The 15,192-nt window shown below is 36.2% G+C and overlaps 1 protein-coding gene across 11 annotated transcripts in view; it reads left to right on the forward strand.

Moving 5' to 3' along the window:
* The window catches only part of CADPS2 (calcium dependent secretion activator 2), a 311,398-nt gene that overhangs the window by 267,987 nt on the left and 28,219 nt on the right, over positions 1–15,192 (forward strand). For 6 of the 11 annotated variants that reach the window (XM_066990707.1, XM_066990733.1, XM_066990701.1 and 3 more), the window contains 4 exons: positions 564–578; positions 6,122–6,196; positions 9,562–9,645; positions 9,763–9,795. In XM_066990707.1, the coding sequence (XP_066846808.1) occupies positions 564–578; positions 6,122–6,196; positions 9,562–9,645; positions 9,763–9,795 (207 nt within the window). Of the gene's footprint in view, positions 1–493; positions 579–6,121; positions 6,197–9,561; positions 9,646–9,762; positions 9,796–15,192 lie in introns of those variants that run through there. The other 5 variants (XM_048065660.2, XM_048065652.2, XM_066990740.1 and 2 more) reach the window with 2 other exon arrangements.

The following is a 15,192-nucleotide window of genomic DNA, read 5'->3' on the forward strand; positions in this document are numbered from 1 at the left end:
GGAAAGAAATAATCAGCTAATTTTATGGGATTTTTTATTTGATTTCCAAGGTCAGAGACCATTTTGGTAGTCGTCTGCTACTGGGATTGTAGATTCTCCACACTTGAAGCACTGATGTATTTTTGAAGGAAATACAGGCTTCACTGACTACTGTACTTCCCATTTTGTCACTCTCAGCAGGAATAATATGCAAAGTGAAAAAGGGCATACTGTGTACACTGGTGAGATTACCAGCATAAAATTAAAACTGTTCTTGCTATGCATTAGTACTAATGCATTAGTGTAATCTTGTTTTGGAGAGATGGTAAAAATATTTGTCAGAACTTGGCAACAAAAAAATGTCTGCTTTGGACAGGTTTACATTAGGTTGTTTGGTCATATTGTTTATGTTGATTTTCCCATTTCTGTACTGTGCTTTTTCATTTTATTGATTCATCTTTTTGAGTTAGTGTATTCAATGTAATTTTTTTTTTTTTTTTTCCAATTCAATGAGATATTCATCATTTCCCTGTTCTACCCTGTCATCTTTATTTTTCCTTTTGGTTTTCCATGACATGAACCAGTTTGCTAGTCAATGGGTAAGTGTTTTTTCATTGTTTCTTAGCGTACATTTTTTCTTTGGTTATTAACTGCCATTTTTTATTTTAAGTGGAAATAGTGGTGATTTTGTTGTTGTTATTGTTTGCTAACCTAGCCCTAGAAATTCCATTACAGACTGACCTTGCTAGATCATCAGCTTCTAAATTCTACTTTCCTCATTCATCCTCTTAAGGTTGTTCCAGATGAATTCTTCACTCTTCAGTAGAAGAGTGTCATGTTTTACTGCATTACAAAGTAAAGAGACTCTTGCGCCTCTCGGTGAAGCAAAATAGCAACCAACAACTTGTTTCATGCTCATCAGAATTTAACCACAACTAGCAACTGTTCACCATAGGTGTTGCTACCTGGTTCATCTTTTACTTAGTGTCTGAGCAGTAACCTGCACATGTGTGCATGCCCTTCTTGAGGAAAGAGCAATACCAATGCCACCATAAAGACCTGCAGAGAGATGCTATAGCTTCATTTTCCACAATCACACCATCCCCTTCACCTGCTCTGCGTTGCATCTCCTGCATTTTCAGCCTGTCCCCCTCAGAAACAAAGTCAAGCATTCACAGATACCTTTTGGACTGCAGACCCTCACCATATTCTCTTCTGAAATCTCCTCTTTCTGTAGATTTTCAAGCTCCATCATTCATTTCAAGCTCTGTCAACCTCCAAACAGAAATACAGCCCTTATTCTCTGCTAGGTCTGACCATGAATCCAAATGCTTCCAGTGCGCTTTATTTTTTTATTTTTTTTTAACCTGTGATAAAATATATACTTATTTCAAAGTCCCCAGATAAATCGTCATCCCCGTTCATCTAATCAACCAAAAGAATCTCAAATTCTTCAGGTACCAGAAATTATCAGGCAATGTGGAAACTTTCTTTCTCATGAACTTAGAGTTTCTTCCATTCACAAGGCTGTTTCAGAATAAGTATAAAAAATAGGCTTTTCAGTCTCTTGTAGTTGATATCATAGTTGCTTGAAATGCTTGAAGATTTCTTGGGTGAAGTAATTTGGGAATCTGTCCATCTGCCAAAGAAGGCAGAAGAGCATTTCATGACATAGACAGTTGCATTTCTGGCTCCTCTATAGGAGCTCTGGCATTTCCAATTACTCCTACTTGGCCTCTTCATTTCGATCTCTGATTTGGTGCTTTACACCAGTCAAGAAAAGGTTACCATTAGGCCTGAGTAAAAAACAAATATATTAAAGGGCTTTTCATTCATCTGAAACTCAACACTGAATATCCATATGACAATTCCTAGAACTTACTCTCCAAGTGATGGAAGGTGTTATTTCATTAAACGGATAGACTTAAACATCTCTTTGAATACAGCATGATCTTTTCAGTCACTATACAGAGCTATAAGCAGTTGTATAATTTGTTCAGGTAGAGTCAGCTGCAGAAGTTTTCACCCTTTGTTGTCAGATAGGAGGGAATTGTTACTTACTCTATCATTAGGGCATTCTGGTCGTGGTCACCAGTAACAGCACCCTGAGTTTAGAGTTTAAGTTTGATTGAGTCTCCTAGTTTTCCTATGTTACTTCATTTAGTGCTCAGCATATTCCCAAATGTCGTCCAGGTAAGTCCATTCTTAGAAAGAATCCCCAAGTCTGCCATTGAGAAAGACTCCACTCCTTCCCTTTTTCATATCATTCTAAAAGCTAAGAGAAGCATAGCATTATTTGGATACAGCCACAACCAGTACATTGTGTTCAAAGAGGCTGGATACCTTCTTCATAGGTTGGCAGCCGCCTTAAGAGGGTTTGAGAAGCAACGTCCAAGGGAGAATTGCCTTTTCTCAGATTAACTGTGGTCCCTGTAGCCTTCTTCATAGCCAGATGTGGTGCCCACAGCTTTCTTCATAGCCAGCAGAATGGCAATTCATGGGGCACAGCGGAAGGGTACAGTGACACACACAGCTAAGTAACATACCAGTTGCTGCTATTTTCCAAACAGTTGCCTGTTCGGCTTCTTAGTTTCAGTGAATGTAATTTCATACATTTTGGAGTAGTTGCATGCTGAACAGTATCCCACATCCTTCTTTCCTGAATCAGAAGCCAACAGCCCATGTATCCTGAGTCAAATGAATAAGCAGCAGTAAGGGAGACCTTTTTTGTCACACAACATTCATTCATCCAGAGATTTTTCAGCCTTTGTTATTTGGGATAAATAATTTGAAGCCTATTAACTTTACAATCTAGATGCTGCAGTATTTTGGTAACATTCATGTTTTTGAGTATGGTAGACACACAATCACACAGGAAATATTGCTGGAGGCAAGACTCAAGCAGAATGTATTTCTGGGCCCACTTAGGTAGACAAGTAGTTAAATATAAGCAGGTGTTTATTTGTTGCTTTGTGTAACTGGGTAGTATGAATGGAGTAAATGCCATTGGTCTGTACTTTTCAGTGCTCATAGCAGAATGTACACAGAAATATTATAGTTGTTTCAGAGTTCCAGCCTCCTTGTCATGCTCATTAAAGAAGAGAGACACTACTTTTCTATTTGGGGAAAAAGGAGTAATGTGCCATTTCAGTGGAATATGCCACAGCTAATGCTGTGGATATTGATAGTGGAAAAAAAAAAAAGGAAAAAAAAATACACAAGGAAAAGTGGACTTTGGTGGACTTTGATTTGATGGGCTTTGTTTCTAAAGCTATTTTGGTTCATAAAATTCAAAGGCTCATTTAACTGCATAAATTGTAGAGGTTTATAGCTGGTTTGATAGCAAAAGTGCAGAAGAAATTTCATATGCAGGTAGTTGCCAATATGCCAATATGTTGGCAGTAACCCTTTTGGTTCAGATGGTCATGTGCAATTTATTTTCAGAGCCATCCAACCTTAAAACAAGCAAAAAAAAAAATCTTGAAAAGCTTTTTTTTTTATTCTTTTGTTAAAAAAAAAAAAGTAATTAAAAAAGTCAACCCCAATATTGGGATAGTGAGGGAACAGAACAGATTGTCGTACTGAGTAAGTTACCATTCTCAGCTGATCACCACAGGATTTAGGAATGAACTCTTCTGTTCTCAAAACTACAGTTGTCCAAAGGCACTAAAATACATTGTCCCCTTTCAAATATCAGTACTGGGCCTGTTACTAGGAACATAGAGACAAATTTTGAAGACCAGCTAGAAAGTCATTTCGGCTTATGTCCCATGACACTTTGCAGCTAAGCATGGTTTTGTCCAGTGTACCTCCTATAGCTGCAGCTGTTCATATTTTACTGAGAGTTACTCAAGGGCAGCTGGAAAGCCAGAACTAGATTCTGCTTTATCCCAAGATCCTTCAGGGACTTTGGGATCACACTGAAAGACTCCACATCATGCATTCAAACCATTCAGCTGTGGGAGCTGACATGTCTAGGTTCAGAATCCACATGGACCATGATCACATCAGCCAGCAGAGGAATATAAGGGCACAACTATCCACAAATGTATTTGGAAAAGGGATGAGGATTTGTCTGCTCTCACAGAGTAAGCTTGGCAGAAGTAGAAAAGCTGGAGTCCTTTGGGTCCTGATTTTGGGATTGTGCGTACTACTTTGTTAGCTCTTACAATTTTATCTTGAATTCTACAATATTTGTAATCTTCCTAAAGCCTATCATCTCGAGTCAAATAATCTTCCATGAGGATCTGAAAATTTGTTTTGTCAGGGGTGACTGTTTTGATGGAAGTTGGCACTGGAGAGGAGTGGGTTAAAAGAATTTCTGATCTCATGGTTTGCAAAATAAATCTTGGAAAAAAAATGAATGAAATTCAGGTTTAAAAAGTCAAATCTTATTTCTAAAAAAAATCAGTTTTGGAAGCTTTTCCTTGATCACATAGTGAAGTTACTTACAGATTATATTCCATTGACACAAAATTATATTTTCCCTGTGATGGTAGAAAAAATAATAATAAAAAAGCAAAAATGTAGGAACTGATTTTAGAATATACATAGATCCACGAATTTAATGTGTGGTTGGGGTAAATTTGCAAATGTTTTATGGGAGGGACCACAGTGATTTTTCACAGATTATAGGAATATGTGTGGTTTTGACATACATCTGTGGTAATATAATGATTTGTTGTTTTTAGAGACTAAGAAATCATTGTCTTCTGAAGACTCTGTAAACCACAATGTCGCAGACAGTTTTTGGATCATTTATGTCTTTAGCAGATCTTGGTCAAGGCATTAATATGGTTAGAATCAATTATATATGGAACTATGGAAAGTTCTTTAATGTATTTATTACATTCTTTTGCTCTTCCGAATTGTTGACTCATATTTGTCTGAGACCTGTATTCATATTTTCCAAGTGTTCTTAAACTTTTGCGAAGAAGTTAAAACCAAAACTTAACACATTAAGAACAGTAGTTAGTATGTGGAACGGATACACGTGCACGGGTAAACACATTTCATAGTTTTATTTTCTCTTAATTTGAATGCAAGTTTAGTAGGTGTACCGTTTAGAAAATCATTCCTAAATATATTAAACAGATGAGATTTAATGTTTTGATTTGTATGGCAACTCTGAGACAGATGAAAAATAGCCTTTAAAAACTCTGAAAACTATTCAGCTGGCAGCTGCTAAGTTAGGCTAATGTTTGTACTGACCTCAGTACTTTTACTCTGAGCATTATGCTGTTAGCTGTTCCAAGTAGCCTTGAACTATGAAGATAGGGTTAGTCTTTACAAGTCACATTTTCTGTGAAGTGGCTATTGGGGCAATCTTTACTGTCAGATAAATGTTTCTAAGGAAGAATTACTGTTTAAATTGATGTGCCTCCTTGACAGAATGGGATCCCTAGTTCCTGTTAATTTCAGGAGGGAACTCTGTAGTATTATCTAAAAAGTCTTTCAGATTTATTTTAAAAGCATTTACTTAAAGGCACCTTCTTTATGAAAAAGAAAAAGACTATTGAGAATGAAGTCTGTTTTATTATGCCTTTTATAGCCTATTAATTTGTTACCATCTATTCTGCTTTGTTGATGAAATTTTAATTTTGCCCTTGCTTGAGCATATTGTAAGATTTGTATAAACTGCAGCTCACTGTGCTAACAGAAAGGCTCTTTTAGGGTGAACAATTGAAGCTCGTTTTATTCCTACAGGACATTTAAAATAACTTATGAATGAGAGTTGTCAGACATGAAATGCTGTATTAATTAAATCTTATTCTAGTCTTTTTGCTTCTCCAGCTAAACCAACCCTTTAGAAAAAAATACATGGCCACCTTAATTATATAGGAGAAGACAAAAAGTATCCTTCACATTCCTTCGCCTGAATAAGAATAAGAACTCAATTCATCTAAATAATAACCCCATTAGCTGCTTAACTCAACAGTGTACATGGGAAAATTTTCAACACAGAATGTAAGAAAGTGTTGATTGGGTGGATCGTTTTCAAGGGTTTGTTCTTCTGATGTTCAAAATGATAATTTTAAGTAAATCTGATCTGGCAGGGTTATCAGCTTTGTACCGTTTATGACTTATGACAAAAGTGTGTGTTCATATACATACTAATGCTTCTTTATCTTTTGAAAAACAGCAACAGTACCATTCAAAAATAGATGACTTGGTTGAAGAAACTGTTAAAGAAATTATTTCACTTCTTGTTTCAAAGGTAAAACAATTTAGATTTTAATTTATAATAAAGTAGAAAATCTTTCTCTAATTACCAAACTTTTAAAATGTCTTTATGTATTCTACAGGTTTGCTATACACAATGAGCTGGCAGGGGGTGGGGGTGGGGGGAAATAACATGATTTGTAAAGCAGAGTCATCCAAATAATATTGAATTTACAAAATTAAATTTTATAACCCATTAGGTAAAAAATTTCTATGCAACTTCCTAATCAGATAGAACTGGTAAGACATGATTATGTCAATATTATCTTAGGTAATAGCATGTTCTACTTTTTGTTTATTTGTTCACATGAAAACTTTCTGTCCATCAGCAAGTAGTATTTAAATTACTTTTATAGAGAGATGAACGACATCTAGAGTGTTGGTATAACTTTTTAATGAGATTTTACTTCACAAACCATTTAATTTAAAAACAATATATATTAATATATGTTTTATATGAAAATGTGTTTGGAGAATACACAAAGAAAACCTAAATAATGTCTTGTGTTACTGTAGGACTCCAGTAAAAGTCTTAAGTGCTTAATATAAAAGAAAAAGCTTTTAGTCACTAATTGTTTGAAGGACATGGCAAATAATGACAGAACAGAAACAATTTACAAGATGTTTTGCAATCTGTGAATTACAAATTACCCAGAAATACCTGATTTTCAGAGTAGGAGAAATTAGCCATGCACCAATTGTGAGTTAGTGAGAAAAACTAAGACGGTGGTCATATTTTCATTATGCTTTTGTTTTCATTTGTTAGAGCTTGCAGGCAGGGGCTGAGGGGGAGGAAGAATCTCCTTTCAGATTGACCTCCACCACGCTTGCACATGAGTTGAAGAGGAAGGTTTTGTAGAATTCTTATAGAAGTTTAAGCAAAATGTGTCCACTTGTTGATAAATGTGTAAAGAAAATATACATTTTCTTCTCTAACATGGTGTATTAATGTAAAAATAACTACAATGGTTCGACTTGTCAGTGTTGAGATTTATAGTTTGTCATCATTCTGAACAAACCTGTCAGGCTTTTTTAGAATTATTGAAGGGGGGGGGCATTTAATCAGAGCAAATTATGCTATTAGAAGTTAATCCTTTTAATATATTTTTAATATATCTGGAATTACAGAACAAGGAGGAAAATAATCATATTTCTTCTGGATATATATACGAATTCTAGAGATGATTGACATCGGTAAAGAGGGATTTGCATTATTAGTTATCACATGGACTATTACAAGAGGTTGAAATCTCAGAACAGAAAGCAAATATTTTGTGTCATTGACTGATCATTAGGAGCTTAACCAATCTCTCCTCACTTGAGATATGAAATGCCAGAGACATCCTGATTGCTTCTGTTTCAAAGTGGAAAGCCTCTGAGGAAGGCTGATGTTTCACTCTTGGTTTTGGCCAGGAAAAAAGCACATCAACATGCATAATATCCCTGCAAGTTCATTTTTTTCATCATATATTTTCATTACTCTTTAGTTTTTGCTTCTGTATTATTTCCTTTGTATTCCAGTGGAATAAGTGTTTCAATATTTGTATTTAGCTGCAAGCCATCTATGGAAATGAGAAGAGTACTTCCACTCCAGTGAGACTCTAGTTAGTAAAGATTCAACTGTGAATTTTATATGCAGGACTTCCAAGCTAAAGCATTTAACAAATGACAGGAATAGCACAAAAAGCACGGCATGTCTCAAGGTAACCTGTTCAGAGAATCAGAGGTATAGGCAGAAATGTTCTGAGAGCTTCACAAGTCTGTACAGTGAGATTTCAGAAAACAAGTTTCCAGCTTCATAACTACCACTTTCATTTAAATGGACATCCTTGACACTGCAGTGTTTTGCTTTCTGATCCTTTGTGTCCCACTTGTATTGGAACCATTTGTTGGCAATGTGGACACCATGTTGTTTGTAATATTAGCCCCTTCCATAGTGGATATTTGCACAATAAGATTTCACACCCTTTTGCAAAAGCATCCTTGCCAGTCAGATAAAACGAGTATGGGAGTCTGCAGCACATGAGCAGTGGCTTCTCACAGACATGCAACAGCAAGACAGAGAGATGGTATTTGGTCTAATAAAGGAACTGTAATTAAACTGTGCATGGGGTGCGGCAGCAACCACCATTCTCTCTGGTAGCTTGTGATGTGGTTTAGTTCCTTGATCGGCGCCTGCATACTAGTGTCTTAATTAATCACTGTAAATATGACAGGTTAGATTGATAAATGACAAATGTAGGCTTGCACTTGCTCCTGCTCCTTGAACTGTTAAGAGCAGGGCTTATTGTAAAGTGATGATCTCAGTTCCTCTGGAGGTGACACTGTTGTGACACTGTTACAGTGCCCATTAACAGCATGCCAGATGGAATTTTGTTCTGTCCTCACACTCATAAAATGATACTCGTGGTTGTGGGAATGACTGTGTGGGAGCAAGGGATGACTTTTAAAACAATCTTTATATAAACTGGAAGGCAATTCATATGTGTAAAATAAATGTGCACGCATACAGTGGCTGACATACTTTATGTCATACACCACGAATGACTTAAGCAACATAGCTTCACAGGAACATGAGAAAGGGATTTATTTGTATTAAGGCTATTTTGGAAAGTTTTAACATTTAGGCTGTAATTAATGCAATTAATACAATTAATAAGAGGTTTTTTTTGTCAGAAACAAATTTTGGCGAAAAGGTCTTTAGATGCCTCTTGCTGGGGAGGTCTGCTCCTCAGAGAGTCATAGGTGGAAGCACTGGGGAAAGGAATCCTGCCATATCAGAGATGTGGGGCCTACATTTTCTTGCCTCTTGTTGACCATGCAGCAGTTGTTGCTGTTGCTGAAGACGAGTTGACAGAAATCACTAGTGCAATTGCACTTCTGGATGAAATCAGCGCTGGGTTTCTTTCCAATAACAAAGATAAGAGGAACTTGATACTGAGATAATCAGCTTTAACAATTGTGTTCCATCATCTTTGAAACTGTGATCATAGAAACTGTGGTCCTAGAAAATAACGTGTGTTTTCTACCCAGAATACATACTGGGTACACACACTCCTGTATTTAACCATGCAGTCTAGAGACAGCAAAGCAGTATGGGTTTTTAAGAAAAAGTGGGGTTTGGTTTCTATTTCTGCAGTAGTTAAAGTCATTTCTATCAGCTGGATCATCAGGGGAGCTGAAAAAAGAATGTTCTCCATGATTTCAGCACTTTGTGTGAGAGCAAGTGACCAAATTGTTGATCAAATCAGTTTGCCTTATTGAACAATAGAAGTCTGAGGAAGAAAAATTCACATTCTCATTCAAAATATTTACTTCTCATGTTGTGCATTTGGGTTTTGCTCTGTGCTTTTCCGCCAGGTTGTTTCAGTGTTAGAAGGTGTGCTGTCTAAATTGTCAAGATATGATGAAGGCACTTTCTTCTCATCGTTAGTTTCATTCACAGTAAGTGTTTGAATTCACAGTGTTTCTGTTCTTCTTTCTGTGCATGATTCTAAAATCACACACAATCTGTAGTAGTAAGCACTTACTGTGTGTTGTTTTATTTTTAATTTTCTAAAGGTGAAAGCAGCTGCAAAATATGTTGACGTTCCCGTAAGTACAACCTTTTTTTTCCCCAGTGTTAATAATAATTCAAAAAATAGGGGTTTTGTTAGCCCACATTTTTTATTGTTGACATTTTGCTTTCCTACAGAGATTCATTATAGCTTTACACAGAGTATTTAAACAACCACTACAACACTCAGAGGGCATTTCATTTCCCTTAAGCAATGAGTAACTCTCAAAGCAAAGCTTAGAAAGGTTATTCTCAATGCACTTTTTCAGTTGTGGAAGAGTGAGGATTGTAACCTAGATACTCTTTTGTGGGGGTCTTTCCATCATTTGGATATATTTTTCAATTGTGGAGGATAAGCAACAAGTAAAAGCATCATCCTTGCATATCTATTATTCATTAATTTCTTACGTTAGGACCCAATCTGGTTTATTTAATCCCTTGCTTGCTAAATCTCTTTTTGATTTACCGTTGTTTATGCAATGTTTCTGTGGTATGAATAAAAACTAAAAAGGGTTGCTGTTGGAGCTATTTTACACATAAAAACAAAATTCAGCTATTAGAATATTTTCATTAGAGTATTAGAATAAATAATAAATTGTTTTTCTACAATAAAGCACAGAAGTTATCAGACAAATATTGTCAATATCACTTTCAGAAATATTCTTTTTTCTCTCACAAATCTGTGTTCTCACTGATTTTAATGTGATTCTAAGACAATCATATTTGCCAAGCATAGGAAAAAATGGTTAAAATTATGTTCATGAGGTTACATAAATACAGTTACAAACATAGAACCCCATACACACTACACTATATGGTTGCTAGAAATTCTTTCAACAATTCTATACTCTCTCTTCCTCTCCCTCCTTATCATATAGCTGCACGTATGGAAGTGGCTTAAATGCGATCACAGTAGGTCCGGGGTTGAATACTTCTAAAAATGCTATTCTTTGCTTGGAATTCAATTCCTTGTAGTGATAGAAGGGTTATAGGTACCACAAAGTGCAGCCCTCTCATTTGGTATAGTTTCAAATATGTGCAAGATTGCACTTTCTTAAATGACTGTGTTCTGCCCCCATACCCCATCTCAATTCAAAGATCTCACTGGTTCACCTTAGAGTTGTCCTTGGGGTCTTGAAAACTGGTGGATCTAGGGAAGAATGGGTTGGGGGCCAAAGGGATGTTGAGGGTTTTTGTTTGTTTGTTTGTTTGTTTAAGTGTGTGAATTCAACAGAATTTTTTATCTTTGATTTCAGGCTGAATATTTGTCAAAGAGGGAAAAATGTGCTGTTTTGTAGTTTAATGAGAAGGTGTTAACTTTTAAAATAGACAAGAGCTGTTAGGAGAAAATGAAAGTAGTACTGAGCAGAATGTTTTAGAGATAAGGATGAGAGGGAAAGGGGATACAAAAAGTGAAAGGTAAATCAAAATAGAAGTAAAGGATTAAGAAAGAAGAAGGACATTCTTGGATGGTTCTTGGTCATTTCAAGGAGAAGGTTAATTCTATTAATACAGGCAACTTAGACATTAAGTTTTGTGACACAAGGATGGCATTCTTCAGCTTCTCAGGGCCAGGATGGGAAATGTGGACTCAGACTTGCAGTTTGTTTGGCAGATAATTTTGCAAAAATGTTCAGTGTTGCTATCCGCCCTTCTGTTCATTAATCTTTCCAGAAAATTGTGAATAAATCCATTAATATATATATATATATCTTTTGGTTTTAACCTGTTTAAGAAAACGTTCAACATAAGTCTCCATTTTTCAGAATGCTCTTTTAGGAAGTGGTATGTGCACAGTCACAAGGAACTCTCATTGTTTTCCCCAACCACAGTGTACCGGGATATATGAACACTATGTCTGGTTTAGTAACTGAAATACCAACAGAAATATTAGGAACAGTGCAAAACAACCCAGACTAAGAAAAGTAGTGACAATGATAGTTTATGATTTCCTAAAAACAATAATGGAAAGATCTAGTTGCTATTATGCTGTTTTTGTTGGTAATTGTCACAGTATGTTATGCTCTGAAGTGAAAGAAATGGTAGCTGCTGCGCATGTAAAACAAACCAAACGTTTGGAGAAAAATGGCACAAACATTACAAATATTAGCATTACATGAAGGATACAATTTGTTCTCTTGTTCATGTTCTGCTTTGTTGTTTGGGAATACAGGAGCTGATTTAGATTACAAAAAAATAAAAAATAAAAAAACTCACACAAATCTGATATAACTGTTAGTTTCTCTTAAAGCCCAAGCAGTCATTAGGAGATACAGAAGTAAAACCTATTTTTTTTCTTTCTTTAACGTTCTGTTCACATAGCCAGTTAATTAATGAGAATAGGGAAAGAATGCAGTACAATTGAGGGCAAAAATATGTATTAATCTCAAATGATTGCTATTCCTAAATCATTTGGATAATTTCATTGTGTTCAGTTTCTCATCATGTAAGTCAGTTTTGCACATAAATAATTGTGTATCTAGCTCGTCATTTCTATACACATTTGCCTCATTTACAAATATAACCAGAGCAATTACTTATACAAATTGAGCATCCAGTTACATGCATATTTATATACTTCTTTTTGTTCAGAAAGGTATGTTTAAATCCCTTTGTAGGAGCAAGTAATCTATGCCAGTCATTTAGAGGGCACAGAAGGAACCTAATCCTCCCACACTCCATGTAGGCCACCTGTCATACCAAGTGCACAGAGGCCATTTGAAGGACCCGGGGCTGACAGCAGTGCACAACTCGCACAATGCCAGGCCTCTTACTCTGCTGTTGCCTTTATGCAGGGATCAAAGGTATGAAAAGGGGCCTCACACATGTGCCAGCATTTGACTTATGGGGTCCCGTAGAGGCCAAAGTAGGAACTCTGCCTCCTACCAGGCAGATACACATCAGGACCTTCCAGACACCTCCATTTCCAAATATCACACTTGCGCTGCACTGCCTATTTAACTGGTTTTAAGAAGCAAGCAACTTTTGTGTGACATGGGTGTTTACTAAGGTGTGGACATACTGTGCCATTCATTTTTTAAGCAGGGTTTAGTTGGAGACCTCTGTTTAAAAATAAAGAGCACAGAATAGACATCTTCTCATGCTCACTGCTTTTCCTACCATCTTCCTCCTCTGTATACCCAAACCTGGGAACCATCCCCTCTGCTTTTAAATCCATAAAAACAAGCTATTGCAGAATGCTCTGCATCATCTCTTTTAAGTCAGCAGTGTTTCTAAGATACCTCTTAAATGGAGATCAGAAAGACAGCAGCTAATGCATCAGAAAGTTAAAATAACATAGCAGAACATCATTATTGGGGGGGGGGGGGGGGGGGGGAAAGCAGAGTTTAATATCAGATTTTGTTGTAGTAACTATAGAATATTGAAGATCCTTTGTAGCACAGAATTCAGATCCTGGCGCAAACCCTTTCACTCCTCTGTTGCCCTGTGGTTTCAATGAAACTATGCATAGATTAAAAAGTGTTTGCATAAACACCTGAAGAATCACGGCTTAAGTTCTGCAGGGCAGTTGTCTCTTAAAATACACACCGTAGCCCTTGCCAAGGTTGCTTTTTAATCTACAAGAAGATACATGACAGGCAGGGAAAATGCATCACATTTTTTACATTTAAGCACAATAGTATTTTTCATAACCATGTAAGAATAAAATGCTACCGTTATAATGAACCAATTATACGAATCTTCCTGCCTGGCTCAGGCATTTTGATGTGTAAGAAATGAAGGAAATGGGGATCTTATCACGAGTACAAGTAGTTTCTATTCCAAAAATATGTTAATTCTGTCATTCAAAAGCACAAGTGATGAGCCTTGAGTATTTAGATGAGAAATTTCAGGCAGTGAAATTTTCCAGTGTGCTCTTTCATTAGGTGGTGGACACTTAATAAGGATCTCCTGTGTTTCTCACAATAGTCCCCTCCAGCTCATCACTCCTTTTCATTTCATTGTTACGTCCATGCTGTGGTTAAAACGCCTCCCTCCAGCATGCAGGGGAGGGGAAAGGGGCAGAGAGGAGAGCAAAAACAAAATAGGAAGAAGTTAGTTATTATATAGTTGGACTGTAACATCTGTTCTCATCTTTGAAAAATGAATGCTTTGACAGGGTAGCAACTCGAAGACTACATTTCTGTCCTGGTAACATCAAGAGTACGAGTATGCTTAATATTTTCTGATACTAAGAAATGTGCTGTGGCAAATGCCAGAGAGTAAACATCATACAAGTATTTAGAAATGTACATGGTTTTTATTGACATTCATGACAAACTTGCATTATAAAAAGCTGAAATTTAACTGTCTCTCTCCTATAGGGAAAAGCTACTATTAGTCGCAGTATTAAACTTGTTGCAGACCTTTCAGCAGCAAAATATTTGAGTGTCCAGAACTCAAGGCAAAGCAGCATTACTTTTGACCAGATGCCCCATCACCAGTGGGAGCACGTGTGTCATTCATAATAAATAGAGTTTCTACATCACGTTTGAAAATGGAATACAGATTTTTTTTTTAAATTTGCCTCCCTGTTAAATAGACACTATGATAGTGTTTCCTTGTTTAATGGTGAAAGATTAAGCTGTTTCTTCTTTATCTGAATTTGTCACTATGAAAAATTGACTGTCGATCTGGACCCACCTACCAGTGAATAGTAAAAGAGACAACCTGCACCTGTGGGATTAGGTGCAGCAGCAGGAAGTAAGAGCACTTGCAGTATATAATTAAGAAGGATTTTTTTTTTTTTTTTCCAAACAGCATGTTCATCTTGCCAGGTTAACTAGTGATTAACCCTAAAAAAGAATGTGCTGAAGCCTACACCCTTGTTTAAACTCATTCACTTGCCAGTGTATTCAGTTACTTGTGTAACCAGCGACAAAGTAACCCTATTTACAACTCTTCATTTCCTGGTATTTTGTTTGATGTCTTTGTGTTTCCAGTTTCTCCATTCATCTCTTTGTTTGGTTCTCTTTCATTTTCAGATAGGCAAAACATCTTGTCTGTGGTTCTGAATAAAACAAACCTACAATAACTTTTTATCTATCATTAAAAAAAAAAAAACTTTTTTTTTTTTATGGGGAAGTTTTCAGACAAAATGCATTTCTAAACACTTATCCAGATAAACATACCAGGATAAATATTTCTCCCAAAGATGTGTAAATAACTCTCTCCCATTAACTGTTGCAAATGTTCTGCCAGAGATTCACAGGAGCAAAATTTTATTTTTTGAGTATAGAAGTGGAGACTGGGTTGCTTAAGATCTGTCTGTTATTAGTAATGAAGAGTCCACTGTGACAGCTACTTAAAGTATATCTCTGTTTGCATTTTAAGGTACACCCAATTGCTTTATTATTATTATTTTATGTTAGCCTGTTTCTTTTTTTCTGAGACTTAATAAACCAAAATAGTCGAACAATGATAGGGTCATGTAA

Source organism: Anser cygnoides, chromosome 1 (genome assembly GCF_040182565.1).
Source record: "Anser cygnoides isolate HZ-2024a breed goose chromosome 1, Taihu_goose_T2T_genome, whole genome shotgun sequence".
Classification (NCBI taxonomy): domain Eukaryota; kingdom Metazoa; phylum Chordata; class Aves; order Anseriformes; family Anatidae; genus Anser; species Anser cygnoides.